General features: G+C 44.2%; 1 protein-coding gene across 1 annotated transcript in view; it reads right to left on the reverse strand.

The window, feature by feature from the left end:
• Nucleotides 1-22,414, reverse strand: part of LOC139411211 (amyloid-beta A4 precursor protein-binding family A member 1-like) — a 101,221-nt gene that overhangs the window by 26,580 nt on the left and 52,227 nt on the right. The window contains exon 3 of the mRNA XM_071157195.1: nucleotides 8,788-10,635. Within this exon, the coding sequence (XP_071013296.1) occupies nucleotides 8,788-10,542 (1,755 nt within the window). The 5' untranslated portion in view covers nucleotides 10,543-10,635. The remainder of the gene's footprint in view (nucleotides 1-8,787; nucleotides 10,636-22,414) is intronic.

Here is a 22,414-nt window from a genome sequence, read left to right on the forward strand (position 1 = left end):
ACACTCACAAAAGTTCCAAACGAATAAAGACATTTCAAATGTAATTTATGTCTATATACAGTGTTGTAATTAAAGTACAAAAGGGAAAATAAATAAACATAGGTTGTATTTACAATGGTATTGTTCTTCACTGGTTGCCCTTTTCTTGTGGCAACAGGTCAAATCTCGCTGCTGTGACTGCACACTGTGATATTCTACCCAAAATTGGATTTGTTTTCTTTGTGTTTTTGTGTAATCTGAGGGAAATATGTGTCTCTAATATGGTCATACATTTGGCAGGAGGTTAGGAAGTGCAGCTCAGTTTCCACCTAATTTTGTAGGGCAGTGTGCACATAGCCTGTCTTCTCTTGAGAGCCATGTCTGCCTACGGCGTCCTTTCTCAAGGCTATGCTCTCTGAGTCTGTACATAGTCAAAGATTTCCTTAATTTTGGGTCAGTCACAGTGGTCAGATATTCTGCCATTGTGTACTCTCTGTTTAGGGCCAAATAGCATTTTAGTTTGCTCAGATGTTTTGTAAATTCTTTCCAATGTGTCAAGTAATGGGTCTAATTGTGTTGCTGCTCTGTGGGCCAGCTTGCTTAGGGACCTCTTCTCCAGGTTCATTTCTCTGTAGGTGATGGCTTTGTTATGGAAGGTTTGGGAATCGCTTCCTTTTAGGTGGTTGTAGAATTTAACGGCTCTTTTCTGGATTTTGATAATTAGCGGGTATCGGCCTAATTCTGCTGTGCATGCATTATTTGGTGTTTTATGTTGTACACAGGGGATATTTTTGCAGAATTCTGCATGCAGAGTCTCAATTTGGTGTTGGTCCCATTTAGTGAATTCTTGGTTGGTGAGCGGACCCCAGACGTCAAGTATTTTTAGCCAGATCCTAATCGGTATGTCAAATGTTATGTTCCTTTTGATGGCATAGAAGGCCCTTCTTGCCTTGTCTTACCTGTGGCGCTGATGTTAAGACCGTGGTATGTATATTTTTTGTGTGCTCTGGGGCAACGGTGTCGAGATGGAATTTGTATTCATGGTTCTGGCAACTGGACCTTTTTTGGAACACCATTATTTATGTCTTACTGAGATTTACTGTCATGGCCCAGGTCTGGCAGAATCTGTGCAGAAGATCTAGGTGCTGCAATTGAATCGAAAGCTTGTTCTAAATCAACAAAGCATGAGAAGCATTTGTTTGTTAGTTAATTAGGGTGTGCAGGGTGAATACGTGGTCTGTCGTGCGGATGTGAGGATGATGTTAAAGAGTTTAAGTATAGCCAATTGGAATTTGTGGTCTGTATATTTTATAATTTCATTTAGGATACCATCAACCCAACAGGCTTTTTTGGGTTGTGGGTTTGTATTGTGTCCTATAGTTCATTCAGTGTAATTGGTGAATACAGTGGAGTCTCACTCGCTCGCTCACTCACTCACTCACTCACTCACTCACTCACTCACTCACTCACTCACTCACTCACTCACTCACTCACTCACTCACTCACTCACTCACTCACTCACTCACTCACTCACAATAACAACGTTAGTACCAGCAGCAACTCCATGAGAGCTCTAAACCAGATGTACATTGTGCTGTCTGAAATTAATCAAAGACAAACAGAGCTAATTAATCTCTCAACAAAAGGATAGGAGACAGACAGTAATCTAGCAGGGCTCTGTTTGTTAAATATAGTGTGTGTGTGTGTGTGTGTGTGTGTGTGTGTGTGTGTGTGTGTGTGTGTGTGCGCATGTGATAAACCAGTATGCTGATGGCTTTGACCTTCTCAGGGGATGCGTGTGATCTGATACAATGGCATCAACTCCTCACATCTCTAGGCAGTGTCAGGCTCTTATGACTAAAAGTCAACAAACATTTCCTCAGCTCACCACTCATGCGGCACACCTTTTGGATAATATGATAAGCTTGAATGTGTTTGTGTGTGTGTTGCGTGACTCTACTAAAACCCAAATGACTGCCTGCTCCCAGACATGAATCCGTTGTTGTCTCCAGAGGTCTGAGTGAGTACAAAGAATCTCTCTCCATCATTCCTTCCCCTTTTGAAGAGGAACAGTCTTTTATACTCGGAGGGGATTTCTCAGGCTAGCGTGACAGTAGTAAAGTGTCCATCCATCCACTAGTCACTCTCATCACTACTATGCCCCCTGGGTAGTTATACAGAAGAGTAAGAGCTCCAGTGGTGTAAACCCCCCACCCCCCTCTCCCCACCAACTTCCCATTACCAGCCCCCGTCCCTGACCGTGCATGAAGGCAGTCCCCTCCTATACTCCATGTTCACCCACGACTGCGTGGCCAAGCACAACTCCAACACCATCATTAAGTTTGCTGACAACACAACAGTGGTAGGCCTAATCACCGACAACGATGAGACAGCCTATAGCGAGGAGGTCAGAGAACTGGCAGTGTGGTGCAAGGACAACAACCTCTCCCTCAATGTGAATAAGACAAAGGAGCTGATCGTGGACTATAGGAAAAGAAGGGCCGGATATGCCCCCTTTAACATCGACGGGGCTGAAGTGGAGAAGGGTCGAGAGTTTCAAGTTCGTTGGTGTCAACATCACCAACAAACTATCATGGTCCAAACACACCAAGGCAGTTGTGAAGAGGGCACGACAACACCTTTTTCCTCTCAGGAGAATGAAAAGATTTGGCATGGGTCCTCAGATCCTCAAAAGGTTATACAGCTGCACCATGGAGAGCATCCTGACCGGTTGCATCACCACCTGTTATGGCAACTGCTCAGCATCTGACCGTAAGGCACTACAGAGGGTAGTGCGTATGGCCCAGGGGCGGCAGGTAGCCTAGTGGTTAGAGTGTTGGGCCAATAACCGAAAGGTTGCTGGATTGAATCCCTGAGCTGACAAGGTAAAAATCTGTCGCTCTGCCCCTGAGCAAGGCAGTTAACCCACTGTTCCCCGGGTGCCGAAGACATGGATGTCGATTAAGGCAGACCCCCGGACCTCTCTGATTCAGAAGGGCTGGGTTAAATACGGAAGACACATTTCAGTTGAAGGCATTCAGTTATACAACTGACTAGGTATTCCCCCTTTCCTGACATACAGGACCTATATACTAGGCGGTGTCAGAGGAAGCGGAGCGCCAAGTCTAGGACCAAAATGCTCCTCTTTGGGCTGCAATCCCGCTAATGGGATGATATGACAACAGCCAGTGAAAGTGCAGGGCGCCAAATTCAAAACAACATAAATGAACATAAATTAAAATTCTTCAAACATACATGTACCTTATACTGTTTTAAAGGTAGTCTTGTTGTTAATCCCACCACAGTGTCCGATTTCAAATATGTTTTTCAGCGAAAGCACCACAAACGATTATGTTAGGTCACCACCAAACCACAATAAAAACAGCAATTTTTCCAGCCAAAGAGAGGAGTCACAAAAAGCACAAATAGAGATAAAATGAATCACTATCCTTTGATGATCTTCATCAGATGACACTCATAGGACTTCATGTTACACAATACATGTATGTTTTGTTTGATAAAGTTCATATTTATATAAAAAAAAGCTGAGTTTACATTGGCGCGTTACATTCACCAGTTCCAAAAACATCCAATGATTTTGCACAGCCACATCGATTCAACAGAAATACTCATCATAAATGTAGATGATAATACAAGTTATACACATGGAATTATAGATACAGTGCCTTGCGAAAGTATTCGGCCCCCTTGAACTTTGCGACCTTTTGCCACATTTCAGGCTTCAAACAAAGATATAAAACTGTATTTTTTTGTGAAGAATCAACAACAAGTGGGACACAATCATGAAGTGGAACGACATTTATTGGATATTTCAAACTTTTTTAACAAATCAAAAACTAAAAAATTGGGCGTGCAAAATGATTCAGTCCCTTTACTTTCAGTGCAGCAAACTCTCTCCAGAAGTTCAGTGAGGATCTCTGAATGATCCAATGTTGACCTAAATGACTAATGATGATAAATACAATCCACCTGTGTGTAATCAAGTCTCCGTATAAATGCACCTGCACTGTGATAGTCTCAGAGGTCCGTTAAAAGCGCAGAGAGCATCATGAAGAACAAGGAACACACCAGGCAGGTCCGAGATACTGTTGTGAAGAAGTTTAAAGCCGGATTTGGATACAAAAATATTTCCCAAGCTTTAAACATCCCAAGGAGCACTGTGCAAGCGATAATATTGAAATGGAAGGAGTATCAGACCACTGCAAATCTACCAAGACCTGGCCGTCCCTCTAAACTTTCAGCTCATACAAGGAGAAGACTGATCAGATCTTGGCTGATCAGCCAAGAGGCCCATGATCACTCTGGATGAACTGCAGAGATCTACAGCTGAGGTGGGAGACTCTGTCCATAGGACAACAATCAGTCGTATATTGCACAAATCTGGCCTTTATGGAAGAGTGGCAAGAAGAAAGCCATTTCTTAAAGATATCCATAAAAAGTGTAGTTTAAAGTTTGCCACAAGCCACCTGGGAGACACACCAAACATGTGGAAGATGTGGATCTGGTCAGATGAAACCAAAATTGAACTTTTTGGCAACAATGCAAAATGTTATGTTTGGCGTAAAAGGAACACAGCTGAACACACCATCCCCACTGTCAAACATGGTGGTGGCAGCATCATGGTTTGGGCCTGCTTTTCTTCACCAGGGACAGGGAAGATGGTTAAAATTGATGGGAAGATGGATGGAGCCAAATACAGGACCATTCTGGAAGAAAACCTGACGGAGTCTGCAAAAGACCTGAGACTGGGACAGAGATTTGTCTTCCAAACAAGACAATGATCCAAAACATAAAGCAAAATCTACAATGGAATGGTTCAAAAATAAACATATCCAGGTGTTAGAATGGCCAAGTCAAAGTCCAGACCTGAATCCAATCGAGAATCTGTGGAAAGAACTGAAAACTGCTGTTCACAAATGCTCTCCATCCAACCTCACTGAGCTCGAGCTGTTTTGCAAGGAGGAATGGGAAAACATTTCAGTCTCTCGGTGTGCAAAACTGATAGAGACATACCCCAAGCAACTTACAGCTGTAATCACAGCAAAAGGTGGCGCTACAAAGTATTAACTTAAGGGGGCTGAATAATTTTGCACGCCCAATTTTTCAGTTTTTGAATTGTTAAAAAAGTTTGAAATATCCAATAAATGTCGTTCCACTTCATGATTGTGTCCCACTTGTTGTTGATTCTTCACAAAAAAATACAGTTTTATATCTTTATGTTTGAAGCCTGAAATGTGGCAAAAGGTCGCAAAGTTCAAGGGGGCCGAATACTTTCGCAAGGCACTGTATATCTCTCCTTAATGCAGATTTTTTTTTAAATTAACCAGTTAAGTCTATAGGGGCGCTATTTCATTATTGGATAAAAAAACGTGCCCGTTTTAAGCGCAATATTCTGTCACGAAAAGATGCTCGACTATGCATAGAATTGACAGCTTTGGAAGAAAACATTCTAATGTTTCCAGAACTGCAAAGATATTGTCTGTGAGTGCCCCAGAACTCATTCTACAGGCAAAACCAAGATGAAACGTCAAACAGGAAATGAGCAGAATCTCTGAAGCTCTGTTTTCAAATGTCTCCTTATATGGCTGTGAATGCAGCAGGAACGACCATGTGCTTTCTGTCGTTTCATCAAGATGTCTGCAGCATTGTGACGTATTTGTAGGCATATCATTGGAAGATTGACCATAAGAGACTACATTTTCCAAGTGTCCGCCTGGAAATTGCGTCGAAATTGGTGCGCAAAAGCCAGGTGCAAGTATTTTTCCATTTGATAGAGAGGAGAAACCAGGCTTCCACGAACGATATATCATCGAAGAGATATGTGAAAAACACCTTGAGGATTGATTCTAAACAACGTTTGCCATGTTTCAGTTGATATTATGGAGTTAATTTGGAAAAAAGCTATTTCTAATACACAAAGAATCTTTTTGGAAAAACTGAGCATTTGCTATCTAACTGAGTCTCCTCATTGAAAACATCTGAAGTTCTTCAAAGGTAAATTATTTTATTTGAAGGCTTTTCTTGTTGTTGTTGAAATGTTGCATGCTGGATGCTAACGCTAAATGCTACGCTAGCTAGCTACTGTTACACAAATTATTGTTTTCCTATGGTTGAGAAGCATATTTTTTACAAAAGGCTAAGCTTGAGAGATGGCATATTTATTTCATTTCATTTGCGATTTTCATGAATAGTTAACGTTGCGTTATGGTAATGAGCCTGTATTCACGATACCAGATCCGGGATGGGGAGATCAGAGAGGTTAACTTTACGGAAAAAGCAAACCATGCAATAATCTGAGACAGCGCTCAGAACAATAGTCAAATTAGCCACCATGTTGGAGTCAACATAAACCATAAATGACATGCTAAATATTCCCTTACCTTTGATGATCTTCATCAGAATGCACTCCCAGGAATCCCAGGTCCACAATAAACGCTTGATTTGTTCGATAATGTCCGTTATTTATGTCCAATTAGCTACTTTTGTTTGGTACACCTATCAAAACGTTGGTGCTGTTCGATTATTTTTTCGGACAAAATCTTCAAAAAGTTTTATTACAGGTCGAAGAAACATTTCAAACTAAGTACAGAATCAATCATTAGGATGTTCCAACCGGAGAATTCCTTTGTGTCTTGAGGAGGAACGGAACGCAGGAAGATATCATGCATGTGACCTGGAACTGGCTCTCTGCCAGTAGTCTGATTCATTCCCCTCTTATTCAGTCCCACAACACAATAGAAGCCTCATTCAAATTTCTATAGACGGTTGACATCTAGTGGAAGCCCTCTTCATTCATATCGCAATGGGATTTCAATAGGGAATGGTTTGAAAATATACCAACCTCAGATTTTTCACTTCCTGTTTGGATTTCTTCTCAGGTTCTTGCCTGCCATATGAGTTCTGTTATACTCACAGACATCATTCAAACAGTTTCAGAAACTTCAGAGTGTTTTCTATCCAATACTAATAATAATATGCATATATTAGCAACTGAGACTGAGGAGCAGGCTGTTTACTCTGGGCACCTCTGGGCACCTTTCATCCAAGCTACTCAATAGTGCCCCTGCAGTCATAAGATTTCTAACCCCCGCTGAACAATTAATCAAATGGCCACCCGGGCTATTCACATTGACCCTCTGCTACTCATCTATGCATATTCACTTTACAAATGACCTCGACTAACCTGCACATTGACTCGGTACGGAACCGCTGTAACAGGGGTTGGGTTATTGTTATGTAATTTTCTTGTGTTACTTGATGATTTTTTTATATATATGTATTTTTTTATTACTTTAGTTTATTTAGTAAATATTTTCTTAACTCTATTTCTTGAACTGCATTGTTGTTTAAGGGCTTGTAAAGTAAGAATTCCACGGTAAGGCCTGAGTGATTTGATTTGTTTGACATCAGCATGCCATCTCCCTGAATGAGACAGGAGTCTCCCTAAATGCAACAAAGTCTAACTTTGGTGGGGTGTCTCTAAATAATGCTAATTGAACTATTCTCCTATTTGTTTAAAATGCAATTTGTACTGCTACAGTGGTACATTTTTAAATAAAAGCTTATTCCAAATTAAACAAACATGCCCACCTCTGTGTCAAAATAAAATAAAAGAAGACACGTCTTTACTATTAAGCCCATAAAAACATTCTGAAAACATAGGAGGTCCCGTGAAAAAAATAGTGACCCCTGAATGTCACGGTATAATTCGCACTCCGTAATTCAGCAATCCTCTCCGACTCTTCCCTCACTCTCTCATGCTCGCTTCTCCATCCTCCCCTTTTCTTTCTTCCTCTCTTAACCTACACTCTACCCCCTCCCCCCTCTTATCAGTGTCAGGCTGTCGAGGTCTGGCAGGCCAAGACAGCTCCATTTGCAAGGCTGACTGTGTAGTGGAGAAGCTACGAGAGGAAAGGTGGCATGCAAACACAGAGCTAGGAGGAATACTGATGAGATGAGACCGCTGGTCAAACGATTCAACCAACCTACCCACGCTATAGCTACTGCAGCAGTCAAACGGTGAGGGGAGGAGGATCATTTGTCGTCACAGCCACCACTCAGAAAGCAAAACCCCTCTGAGGGAAAGAGGGATAATGAGAGGAGGAGGGGGAGAGGGGGAGAGGGAAGAGAAAAGGGGAGATGACGTGTTATAGAGATATGAAGTGAGAAGGGGATGGTGAGACAGAAAAGAGGGAAAGAGAAAGATAAATGAGGGAGAGAGGAAGAAGGGGAAGGAGTCTAATCTTGTGGTCTTGAAACCAGAAGGATATGTGTTATTCAGCTCTTCTGCTGTTGCCTTTCTGGACCATGATCCAATACATTCAAAATACAACCAAACCTTTTCCTAGGCTGTATCTCAATAGTCTAAAGTTGATTCCTCTTTTCCTTACCTCCTCTCCTTCTATTGTACTGATTTGAAAGAACTGGAGAGACGAGCTAATTTCATAGTGAGCATCCTACATATTGCTCTCACATATCTTGCCTTTTCATATAAATAAAGATAGAGAAAGAAGACAAGGGAAGGAAAGGAAGCCACTTCAGACTATTAAGAGACCCTTCTTCTTTCCTGTCCTGACCAGTCTGAGGTTGTAACTCAAGATGCTATCTACTGTATCTTTATATAAGAATTACATCATTATTAAGCAACCAGCTCCATTACAGTGTGTCAGGTGACCACACACATGCACACACATTTACGCACGCGCGCGCACGAACTCACACACACAGGTGAGGTGACTAAACCAACACACACCCACTAGTGTTAGTCTGTATCAAACCAGTACTCACGTCGCCCCCTAGTGAGGGTTGCAGGTCACAACACTCAGCAGTGGGACTCAGGTCCTGTCTCATCACCCAGATTGGTTCTTTAGGCTCATCAGGGGTGTAGGGTGACCTCACCGTCCTGGTCTTCACCTCCTCTATGGCCTCTTTGATGTCCTTTATGGCCAGGGTGATTGCGTCTCTTTTCTCACGACTGTTACGAACCCCAGACGAGTCCTCAGAGGGACTGTCTGCTGGGGCTGGAACGCCCTCTCCTTCTTTCTCATCCCCCTCTCTTTCCATCTCTCCCTTGGGATGTTTGGAGTCTGTGGGGGTGTCGGATTGGGAGTTGTAAGAGTCTCCCTCTTCCTCTCCTCCTTTCATCATGTCTTCTTTGTCTCCTCCCTCCCCCAACCCCGCAGCAGCTCTCTCCAGACTCTGAGAGCTGGAACTCTCTCTGACTTCTGTTACGATCATGTTGATGTCCTCTTCACCGTCCTGGTCACAGCTGTCTGCCCGCGGGTACGGAGCAAACTCCGCCTCCTTCTCAGGGCTGTCTGACTCGCCGTCCGAGCGCTCGTCGTAGTGGTGCAGCCTCGACCCCACTGCCTCCTGCTGCCAGTAGTCCCCGCCCCCGTCCCCCCCCTCAAACAGACGGAACGCCGCCTTTCTCTGCTGGAGGTTCTCGTTGGCATTTGTAGGAGTCGGCCCCTCAGCAGCAGCAGCAGAGGGGGCGTCGCTGATCTCCTCATACACATGTTCTGTCAGGGAGTAGTGGTAGGCTTCAGAATATGCCTCGTTTTTAGGTTCCATCCTTTCCTCGACGCTGCTGTCCCGTTCCCCCGGCACCCTGGCCCCTCCCCCATGGAGGTTGGGAGGTTGGGTGTAGACGTAGTTAGAGTAACCACCACCAGGGTTCAGGGTTTCCTCTGCCTCCTCCTGACTGTGGGGTCTCCCAACGTCTGGTAGGGGTTCCCGGGGTAAGGGAGGGGGCTGGGGGGGGTAGTTGAGGTTCAGGTTGGGCTGAGGGTGGGGATGGTGCTGCTCTGACTCAGCGCTCTCTGTGTATCCCTCCGCCTCTGGGCGAAGCATCACCTCGTAAGTACCGCCCTCGTCCTCTGCCTCAAGATCTAGGGCCATGACGCAGTCGCCCTCCGCCCGGTCTGTGTGTGTGTGGAAAGCACTCTCCGTGCTGGCCGAACGGCCTAACGCAGAGTTATCCCCCTCTGTCTCCCTCTCTCTATACCTCCCTCTCTCCTCCTCATCCTCCTCCGGCTCTTCTCGTTCTGGGGGTAGAGAGTGAACAGGCTGTGGGGCTGGCAGAGGTTGTTGTTGTTGTTGGTGTACCCTCTCAGCCTCTCTCTGCTGTCTCTGTATGTGTCTCTGCTGCTGTGCTCTGAGCCTGGCCTCGCTGTCCCCCTGTCTGCGGTAACGTGTCACTGCAGGACGCAAGATGGGCTGTGACTGACCCTGGGCCTGCTGCTGCTGCTGGGGTTGGGGAGGGGACTGGGCCCCCAGGTGAAGTTCCGCCTCTGGCTCCTCTGTTGACCTGCGTTGTGGGGCCCCTCTGACCCTGCTGCCACCTGTGCCAGGAGCCTCATTATATCTCCTGTAGCGGGGAGCAGGGTGGTTGTTGTTTTCACTACTGTGGTTGCTAGGCTGCCGGGGTCGACCGTTGTTGGTGGCAATGTGGTTGTCGTGGCGACGGCGTTGAGGAGGGGGCAGGTCGGCTTCTACGTGCTCGATCAGCTCCTGGCCATGCTCCACCTCCTCGGGGTTCATGGCTGCCTCGGTTTGGTCGGGGAACGAGGGGGGGGGTCTAGGCGGAATGCATCGCCTGCCGTCTGGGAGAAACGCAGCTCCGTGGAAGGGCTTCTGAGAGAAAAGAAAGAGAGGAGAGTTACAATGCTACTACAAACTAAAACATAGTCAACAAAAGGTATTAAGTCACTCGTAGAGGACGGAAGTTCAATAAGAGCTATTTATTAGTAAAAAAAACACAGTTTTACATTAGTGAAACCTTCATCAATCACAGTATTGAGTCTTTAATGCCATAAAGAATGAGACAGCTGGACCACAGTGATAACTCTAGATCATAGACCTCAGAACTTCTTGTTTAGCAACCTGTTGAGGCTCCTTCCTTCTCCCCTCACCCCTCATAGCAAAGAGCACTCCCCAGGCCCAACACACACAGCCACCCACACAGAACGTTCCCCAGATCCAGACTATTCCTGTCATAAAGACCACCTGGAGGTCTAGCCTCTTCTCTTCCGGTTCTATAGCTGGTTACAAAACAGGTACAGACACCGCGTGTGTGTGTGTGACATTGACCCACTTTGTGCTGTCAAGAGCCACAGCAGGCAGAGAGAGAAAGTAAGCGCTAACATCTTCAGTTCTGGAAGAGAGAGAATGCCCCCCACACACACACACACACACACACACACACACACACACACACACACACACACACACACACACACACACACACACACACACACACAGTCCCAGAGGAAAACTGACATGAGTAGAATGAGTAGAACAGACAATGATTCTGAGGAGAAATATCAACTCCAAACGATGTATGACTACCACCACTAACATCACACATTCAGTAAAACATTGAAAGGAATGTAGGGCCTCTGTTTTAATCATATCATTACCCAGATTGGTCAAAGCTTTCTTTAAATGTAAGCTTTTAAATCAGACATCATCACTGGACTGCATTCAATAGAATGATCATAGCCCTATGTTTTCATTCCACAAACACTTTCCAACTCTTTACTATAGTCAATCAATCAAAAAGGAATATTAATTTAATAACTGCCAACAATTAGTATTTGGTTGCAGAAGACCACCAGAGAATGAGAAAAGAGGCTCTGTTGAATCATAATGAGTAGATGAGAAGGATTTTCTCTCATTCACAATGAAGCATGGGAATCAGTCAGTCTAGGGCTAACACCCCATCTCATTAGCAAAGAAAGGATCTAAAACTACACACGCACACAGCCAGAGCGCACATCTGTGGTAACCATGGTGATAGTCTCCCTTGACAACGACTAGGTGAGGTGTTCAGACTGCAGCAACAAGGAAACTACCTTTCCTCTCCTCTCTGTTCCTGCTTAGCAACCACCTCATACTTGCACACACACAAGTGTGGCAGGCACACACACAAGTGTTGCGGGCACACACACAAGTGTTGCGGTCACACACACAAGTGTTGCGGGCACACACACAAGGCATACGAGCACAGGCATGCAGGCTGACATTCACACGTACACAGACACACAAGTGTATGCATGCATGCACGCATGTTCAAACACACTCACATAGACATACAAACACAGACACGCCCTCTCCCTCGGGACCTGGCAGTCCTTACCCGCAACAGCAAGAGGGAGGTAAAAATATAGATGGAGGCAGACCACAAAAAAAGAGAGAAACATAACAGCTGTATATCCAAATGAAGGTAGCTACATCAGGAGAGGCTGCGGTGGAATGAAACCACAACACTGTGACAGTCCAGAGGGCGAGGGAGGGATAGAGAGAGAGAGAGAGAGAGAGAGAGAGAGAGAGAGAGAGAGAGAGAGAGAGAGAGAGAGAGAGAACTGCTGAAGTAGTAAGACTTACTGCTATCAATTGACATACTACAGAATGTTAAAGATCTTCTGTAAATCTAGGAGGTTGCTTTTAGATGAATACACACACAGGGAGGCACATGCACACATATATTTGTTGTGATTGATTGAACACACACATCGGTCCCTGACGCAGACTTGTATCCATATACAGTGTGAACAACTAGCAAAGGAGCACCTACAGATAGCTGTCAAAATAAAGAAAACACCAACATCAAGTGTCTTAATATGGCGTTGGGCCACCACAAGCCAGAACAGATTTAATGCACCTAGGCATAGATTATACAAGTGTCTGGAATCCTATTGGAGGGATGCGACACCACACGTCCACAAGTAATTTGGTGTTTTGTTGATAGCTATGGTGGAAAACCCTGTCTCAGGCGTCGCTCCAGAATCTCCCATAAGTGTTCAATTGGGTTGAGATCAGGTGAATGAGACGGCCATGGCAAATGGTTTACATCGTTTTCATGTTCATCCAACCATTCAGTGACCACTAGTGCCCTGTGGATGGGGGTATTGTCATTATATGGGGGCAGAGCCATGGTCGCCAAAATAATGGCCAAAATAATGTCCTGCACAGCATTTTCATACATCACCCTAAGCATGATGGGATGTTAATTGCTTAATTAACTCAGGAACCACACCTGTGTGGAAGCACCTGCCTTCAATATACCTTGTATCCCTCATTTACTTAAGTGTTTCCTTTATTTTGGCAGTTACCTGTATGTAACCGCCGTTACTCAAGCGAAGATAGATGAATCCATATACTGTGCCTACACTCGTGCCCTCTGATGTCAAATGTAAATGCCAGAAGCAAAGTCAGGGCAACACAGCAGGACTCTGGTATGCTAGAGGGCTCTGGTATACTACTGTGAAGGAGGATGCTGATCATACTGCATGAATGTTTCATGATCATCACTGGGTCTGAAGTATCTCTATACTGTACTATAATGGAACCCCTTCAGTTCTCATTACCCCTTTCTTCTCTACTGTTCTTCCTATACTGTACTGTATGGAACCCATCCTCCTCACCCCCTCATCCCTTCTTCTCTCCTCACCCCCTCTTCTCACAACTCTCCTCTCTCACCCCCTTCCTCACCCACTTTCACCTCACTCCTTCTCCCCTCTCTCCTCACACCCTCCAAAAAAGTGTCAGAACATCAATTTACAGATCTTATCAGAACATACAGTAGTGAAATATGACAGTTAAAATGCCTGAAAATGCTACATTATGAACCTTGACCCCTCTCTCTTCTCCTGCCTTTGATCGTGATGTGGTTGGGCAGTTTGGAAGTGAGGTGTGACCCAGCTGGAATGACAGGGAGTGGTGATCTGTGGCTAGGATTCCCACTGTCACTGTGACCTCCAACCTGTCTGTCTGTCTACACATCTCTCACTCTCTGCGGGAGAATCACTGGAAACTGGTCTCTGTCAAGGACATACACACCAACACACACAACCACCCTTGTCATGAACAGAAACACACACACACACACACACACACACACACGCTTACCGTGAACAAAAACACTTGCTCACACGCACACATTCCTGCCGCCAAGTGCTGAAATCCCCTGGAGCTCTGGACTGAGGCAGTGTGGAGATAATGTCTTTGGAAAGATCATACCACACTCTTCTCTCTCACACCATTTTTCGCTATGCTTCTCTTTCTTTTTCTCTGTGTCTGTCTGTCTCTCTTTCCTTCCTTCCTTCTCTCTCTCTCATATTGCAGGAGAAAAACACACTATTCAGCTCTAGCCCCTACAGTGTATTGCTGAAGGTGGGGCTGAACAGCTTCAATACATTGGAATTGCTTCATTGGAAAGTCTGATTCTAAAGTTTGAACAGTATTACATGGTTTTAGAGTTAGCTATTAAAAGGTCCAAACAGCCATTTTTATCACAATATTCAATTATTTCTGGGAAACAATGAATTACCTTACTGTGATTGTTTTCAATTAAAATGGTCAAAAATAAAGTAAAATACCTTCTTAGTGAAGAGTAATTTCTAAAGCAAGAATTTTTGCTAGGACTGTCTGGAGTGGTCTGAGTAAGGGCCCTAATTGGATGAGCCTAATGGGAGGGATATGTAACCTGAAAACTAGCTGGTATTGGTCTATTTACTTACATCACCGGGCAGGCCAAAACTCCATCCAACCAAAACAGGCTCAAATTTCAGGCAGTATTAACAGTATTATTCAAACCTCATAGTGTGGAAATATATATAAAACACAGGAAAATCACGTTTTGACTGCACTGGGCTGTAAACACATGTATGTACAAAAGGCACTGTAATGATACTCCAATGAATCCAATAATCCAAACGAAGCAGTTGAAAATACTCAAATACACAGTATTTACACAAATACCTAAAATGCACAAGTACAGACACATTTAGAGTTATCACACGTATTTTAAACAGGCATCATTGAATAAATACTTGGTAACATGGAGCACTTGAAATTACTCCATTTCATCTCTGAATGCAACAAAGCCTCAATATTGTCATGACGGTTTAAAGCTCAGACAAGTTCTCCTCCTCTCTCCTGATCATTCCTCCTCTCTTTTATCATTCTCATTAAGGTTTTATCTATCAGCCGATCAATTAACCCTCATCCTAACGACTTGTCTAACTAATTGTGGGATAAATTCATGTTGACAGCGTTCCGTCAACAAAGATTTACCCATAATTCCAGTTGAGTCACGCAGCATTAATTCCTGTGATAAAAGAGCCATTTGGAGTTAATCACTGACACACGTAGTGAAGTACTGAACACACACACACATACACACAAACACATGCGCATGCACCAGACCTGGGTTCAAATACTATTTAGGGTGTTTAATTGACTTTCAAAGTCATTTCAAAGTAAGTATTTGGATATGTTTTATTTGAAAACAAGTAGTTGAATATTGGAATATATTTGGAAATACAGTCGTGGCCAAAAGCTTTGAGAATGACACAAATATTAATTTTCACAAAGTCTGCTGCCTCAGTTTGTATGATGGCAATTTGCACATACTCCAGAATGTTATGAAGAGTGATCAGATGAATTGCAATTAATTGCAAAGTCCCTCTTTGCCATGCAAATGAACTGAATCCCCCCAAAACATTTCCATTGTATTTCAGACCTGCCACAAATGGACCAGCTGACATCATGTCAGTGATTCTCTCGTTAACTTTTTGAAGGTACTCCCCCTTCTTCTCAATTTCAGCCTAAAATCATACCCTAATCTAACTGCCTGTAGCTCAGGCCCAGAAGCAAGGATATGCATATTCTTGGTATCATTTGAAAGGAAACACTCTGCATTTTGTGGAAATGTGAATTGAATGTAGGAGAATATAACACAATAGATCTGGTAGAAGAAAATACAAGGAAATAAACATACGTTTTCTGTTTTTTATTGTTGCTGCATCATCTTTCAAATGAACAAGAACAGCCAAACATACTGATGGGATGCTGGGGATGAAGAACATAAGATGGCAACAATAGCTGAGCAAAGTTTTAGACAGATAACTTTAAAAATGAGTGAGCTACATGACATTGAGCATGAAGTCACCCAGGTGTCCAACACAAATGTACCCAAGTGGCCGAATTGGTACAGTGATACATTTTGAAGGAAATAACTATATACAAAATACATAAATGCTATTCTAACACCCCCCCCCCCCCCCCCCCCCAAAAAATATATATATATATATTTTTTTAATAAAATATTAATAATAATAATTAAACATAAACAATTAACAAGAGTAACTATTTACGCATTTTCTATTTACAATATTGGGAAGACCCTCAGTCCTCTACACCATGTTGTGCTGCTGGTGCCATGGCCCATATAGCAGTCTCTTTCTGCTGTAAAGCAAAGACTTACTGAACAGGTGGTGCAGGTGATGGGGCATTTCCTGTGACAAAGGGCACAACGACGTCTCCCTACTGTGCCCTTTTTGCCCTGAGGCACATTCATGCCTGCAGAGATAAATCTGGGCAGGTGAACACCACTGGTTGGAGCAGAAGGGACAGAGATAGAGGGGTCAGAAGGTGCTGAAGCAACTCGGTCTCGCTTTCTCTATCAATTTCCTCTATAATTTGTGTTAAATCTGTATACCTAGACTTTGTTTTAGCTTTTCCTGATTTATTCACCATAATTTAAATATATAAACTTGCTGAAAATGCTATTGACTATGTACTGCTATGCGTAACACTCATGGCTCCGTCAAGTAGGATTTGCAATGGCGAATGAACCTCTTTTACGCCAGAGTTTACGACAAAGGCTGGTCTTCGAACGTATAACCATTACATATTGCCGTTTACCGCAGCTCATTGGCTATATTCCAAGCTATATTTCAAGATGATCAGTGGTCATTGGGCCAAAATACAGTCAATCAACGATAGACCGGTCCTACCACTGGTGCGCAATGAGGTCATTGATTGGTGTCTTCAAATCGGTTTGTTTCGGTCAATACGTCCCAGGAAAAGAACCATCAAGTATGGTTGTGTTAGTAACAACCAGAGGACTGCAATGAAACCAACCATGACTGGATAAACGTTTGTTTAGTGTGTGTAATTACCACGAATGCTTCGTCCAAATTTGAATGAGACGGAAATCACGACGCAAGCGGTTTACAAATGTTTCGTGTTAGGCTTTAAAAATGAATGTTATCAAACAAAACAAACATTCACTGTGTAGTTAGGACACTTGGCATTGCCACCAGAGGATGATCTTCAAAGGTAAGTCATTTATTTTATTGTTATTTCTGACTTTCGTGACGCTAATGCTTGGTTGGAAAATGCTAGTTACTTGTGTGTGCGGGGAGTTGTCCTCAGAAAATCGCATGGTTTGCTTTCGCAGTAAAGCCTTTTTGAAATCTGATACAGCGGCTGGATTAATAAGACGTTCATCTTTTAAATGATGTAAGATACATGTATTTACAAGAATGTTTACTATAACAAATGGTGTATTTAGAATGTTAGCGCTCTGCAGTTTCACCGGATGTTGGCCTGGTGGGACGTTAGCATCTCACCTACCCTAGAGAGGTTAACACAGGTGTGAGTGTTGACGAGGACAAGGCTGGAGATCACTCTGTCATGCTGATTGAGTTTGAATAACAGACTGGAAGCTTCAAAAGGAGGGTGGTGCTTGGAATCATTGTTCTTCTTCTGTCAACCATGGTTACCTGCAAGGAAACACGTGTCGTCATCATTGCTTTGCACAAAAAGGGCTTCACAGGCAAGGATATTGCTGCCAGTAAGATTGCACCTAAATCAACAATTTATCGGATCATCAAGAACTTCAAGGAGAGCGGTTCAATTGTTGTGAAGGCGGCTTCAGGGCGCCCAAGAAAGTCCAGCAAGCGCCAGGACCGTCTCCTAAAGTTGATTCAGCTGCGGGATCGGGACACCACCAGTACAGAGCTTGCTCAGGAATGGCAGCAGGCAGGTGTGAGTGCATCTGCACGCACAGTGAGGCGAAGACTTTTGGAGAATGGCCTAGTGTCAAGAAGGGCAGCAGGGACAGACTGATATTCTGTAAAAGGTACAGGGATTGGACTGCTGGGGACTGGGGTAAAGTCATTTTCTCTGATAAATCCCCTTTCCGATTGTTTAGGGAATCCGGAAAAAAAGCTTGTCCCGAGAAGACAAGGTGAGCGCTACCATCAGTCCTGTGTCATGCCAACAGTAAAGCATCCTGAGACCATTCATGTGTGGGGTTGCTTCTCAGCCAAGGGAGTGGGCTCACTCACAATTTTTCCTAAGAACAAAGCCTATGAATAAAGAATGGTACCAACACATCCTCCGAGAGCAACTTCTCCCAACCATCCAGGAACAGTTAGGTGACGAACCATGCCTTTTCCAGCATGATGGAGCACCTTTCCATAACGCAAAAGTGATAACTAAGTGGCTCAGGGAACAAAACATCAATATTTTGGGTCCATGGCCAGGAAACTCCCCAGACCTTAATCCCAATTGAGAACTTGTGGTCAATCCTCAAGAGGCGAGTGGACAAACAAAAACCCACAAATTCTGACTAACTCACATTGATTATGCAAGAATGGGCTGTCATCAGTGTGCATGAACTTCATGTAATTGTCAATAAAAGCCTTTGACACTTATGAAATGCTTGTAATTATACTTCAGTATTCCATAGTAACATCTGTCAAAAATATCTAAAGACTCTGAAGTAGAAAACTTTATGAAAATTAATATTTGTGTCATTATCAAAACTTTTGGACACGACTGTACACTTAGAAAGTACTGGCATAAAAAAAATACTTGAATACAGGAATTGGCATGTATTTAAATATACTTAAATACACAGTATTTACACAAGTACTTAAATACTGCCATACATTTTTAGGAAATGATTTTAAAATACTTTCAAATACTTCAGATAGAAGTAGCTGATCCAGGCCACATTATTTGAAAATACTAAAATACATAGAAAATAAGTATTTACTGTAAATAAAAAATACACACACTATTACAGAGCCATGTCTCTCTCTCTCTCTTTCGTTCCCTATCTCATTATTTTTGTGTCTGTTTTACTCCTTCCCTCTCAGTCTCTACCTCACACACGCTGATTCATTGTCAATAATTAATCATTCTGCCTAGTAGTAGGGGTGTCAAACAATATGGCCTGTGGGCCGGATCTGGCCGGCCAGGTGGTCCAATCCGGCCCGCGGGTGATTCTTTGTGTTGCTAAAACCAAATCGAAACGGTGCAGAGATTACAATGGACCTACATTCATACAGTTTCTTGACCGTGTCCAGCTCACTAATAATCAGCTAAATAAAAGCTAGCAAGCTAGCAAGGGAGCATCGGAAATTCCAAAAACAATAGAGGACAATTTCTTTCTAATTTTGACAGCGAGGAAATATAACACATTTTTAGTCCGGCCCCCCAAACCTCGTTAAAGACCGAATGCGGCCCACGGGGCAAAATGTATTTGAAATCCTAGAGAGACCAGCTATGTGGCAGAGAGAGAGAGAGAGAATGGGAAATATGAAGTGATTGAGAAAGGGAGGGAGGGAGATGGAGAGAGATAAAGACAGATGGGGAGAGAGATATGAGGGATAGAGTGAGACACAGAGTGAGGAAAAGAGGGAGATAGAGAAAGATAAAGTGAGCGAGAGACAGAGAGAAAGGGAGGGGGAGGAAGGTAGAGAGAGCTTGCAATATTGCTTAAAGACAATATTGAGGGATGGGGATAGAAGAGAGGTTATTCAAGTAAATCATTAAAGCTAAAGCAGAACATTACTGCTAGGCTCAGTGGGCTGTAATAAGACTGTAGAGCAGCTGAATTAGCCTTCAGAATTAGCCTTAGGCAGTTCTCATGGACACACACAGAGTCAAACGCCTAGTGTAGGTCAGGTTGCTGACGTGTGTGTGTGTGAGGGTGCTTGCTTGTATGTGTGCAATATGTGTGTGTTGACCTTGAGTTTTGGTAGAAGACAGAAGAGAGGATGGCAGAGTCACGGTATACAACTCCTTGAAAACCATAGAGTATACTGGTGGTATGTTTTCTCCTCTTTACCACGTGGATGCTTTGGTCTATCGATCACACAAATTATTTGTGTGCATGTGCCTCACTGGGTGCGTGTGTGTGTATGTGCATGTGTGAATGTGCGTGTGTAAATGTGTGTGCGTGCGTGCACGTGCAGGGTGAGAGAGATAAATCATGATAACTACAGGGGGATGACAGGATGACTGCAGGACATACAGAGGCAGGAGGATTGAGTTATAGTGCCTTCCATCCCCCTCTCTCTCTACTGCTCTCTCCTTCCATCCCTCTTGCTTTCCGCCGATCTCCCTCCCTTGGAGAGTTATATATGCGAGGTGGGAGCTGTCAGGATGAGGCAATAATACACACACACATTGGCTTTCCTCCAGTGGTCAAACAGCCCCGTAAATAAAGTCACAGAGCCAAGCTGAGCTGAGCCAGACTGAACCAGGACAACTATACAGAACTAACAAGAGTCTGTAGCTACACTGCAGAGAGAGGGGGTGGAGGAAGAGAGAGAGGGATGGAGGAAGAGAGAGAGAGGTGGGAGGAAGAGAGGGAGAGAAGGGTGGATGGATGGACAGAGAGAAACAGAAGTATGAGAGGAGCTAGAAAGAGAGAGTGGGGGGAGATGCCCAAACCCAAAGCAATGGCCGAATACCCATACTTGTGTACTACAAACTTAAACTGCATACTATGTACTTATTGTCGCATTCTATTTAGCACGTACCGTTTAGCAAAAAGTATGCAGTATGCCATGGCCGCATCGCAGTAGTGGCTCCTGATTGGCTGAGTAGGTTGGGGCGGGACCGAGTGCCAGTGAATTTCCAAATTCAGCAGACATGCATCGCATTAACCAGCCTGATAATAGCTCATTTCCAATTCAATTAAATTCTCTAATCTCTGAATAAAATAGGAATGAGGTTATAGGCAGAATATCACATTCAACATATAATGTAGCCCCTATAGCCCATCTATCCTATTTAAAAAAAAAGGTGAAACAAAAAAAACTGTGCTATTTTGTTAGTTACAAAGAGAAACCCAGATGCGAGCTGCCCAGTGACACGAGTCTACCAGACGAGCTAAATGCCTTTCATGCTCGCTTCGAGGCAAGCAACACTGAAGCATGCATGATAGCACCTGCTGTTCTGGACGACTGTGTGATAGCGCTCTCGATAGCCGATGTGAGAAAGACCTTGAAACAGGTCAACATTCACAAAGCCGCGGGGCCAGACGGACCAACTGGCAAGTGTCTTCACTGACATTTTCAACCTCTCCCTGGCCGAGTCTGTAATACCTACATGTTTCAAGCAGACCACCATAGTCCCTGTGCCCAAGAAATCGAAGGTGACCTGCCTAAAGGATTACCGCCCCGTAGCACTCACGTCGGTAGCCATGAAGTGCTTTGAAAATCTGGTCATGGCTCACATCAACAGCTTCCTCTCAGATACCCTAGACTCCAATTCGCAAACCCCCTCAACAGATCCACAGATGACACATTCTCAATCGTACTCCACACTGCCCGTTCCCACCTAGACAAAAGGAACACCTATGTGAGAATGCTGTACTACAGCTCAGCGTTCAACACCATAGTGCCCACGAAGCTCATCACTAAGCTAAGTACCCTGGGACTAAACACCTCCCTCTGCAACTGGATCCTGGTCTTCCTGACGGGCCACCTCCAGGTGGTAAGGGTAGGCAACAACACGTCTGCCACGCTGATCCTCAACACTGGGGCCCCTCAGAGGTGTGTACTTAGTCCCATCCTGTACTCCAGGTTCACCCATGACTGTGTGGCCAAACACAACTCCAACACCATCATTAAGTTTTCTGATGACACAACAGTGGTAGGCCTGATCACAGACAACGATGAGACAGGCTATAGGGAGGAGGTCAGAGACCTGGCAGTGTGGTGCAAGGACAACAACCTCTCCCTCAATGTGAGCAAGACAAAGGAGCTGATCGTGGACTACAGGAAAAGGCGGGTCGAACAGGCCCCCATTAACATCGACGGGGCTGTAGTGGAGCAGGTCGAGAGTTTTAAGTTCCTTAGTATCCACATCACCAATGAACTATCATCGTCCAAACACACCAAGACAGTCGTTAAGAGGGCAAGACAACCACTTTTGCCCCTCAGGAGACTGAAAAGATTTGGCTGCACCATCAAGAACATCCTGACCGGTTGCATCACCCGCCTGGTATGGCAACTGCTCGGCATCTGACCGTAAGGCGCTACAGAGAGTAGTGCGTACGGCCCAGTACATCACTGGAGCCAAGCTTCCTGCCATCCAGGACCTATATACTAGGTGTCAGAGGAAAGCCCCAAAAATTGTCAGAGACCCCAGTCACTCGTTTTCTACGCTACCGCACGGCAAGCGGTACCGGAGTGCCAAGTCTAGGACCAAAATGCTCCTTAACAGCTTCTAACCCCAAGCCATAAGACTGCTGAACAATTCATCAAATGGCCACCAGACTATTTACATTGACACCCCCCCCCCCCCTTCAATTTGCTTTGTA

This window comes from Oncorhynchus clarkii, chromosome 6, assembly GCF_045791955.1.
Source record: "Oncorhynchus clarkii lewisi isolate Uvic-CL-2024 chromosome 6, UVic_Ocla_1.0, whole genome shotgun sequence".
Classification (NCBI taxonomy): domain Eukaryota; kingdom Metazoa; phylum Chordata; class Actinopteri; order Salmoniformes; family Salmonidae; genus Oncorhynchus; species Oncorhynchus clarkii.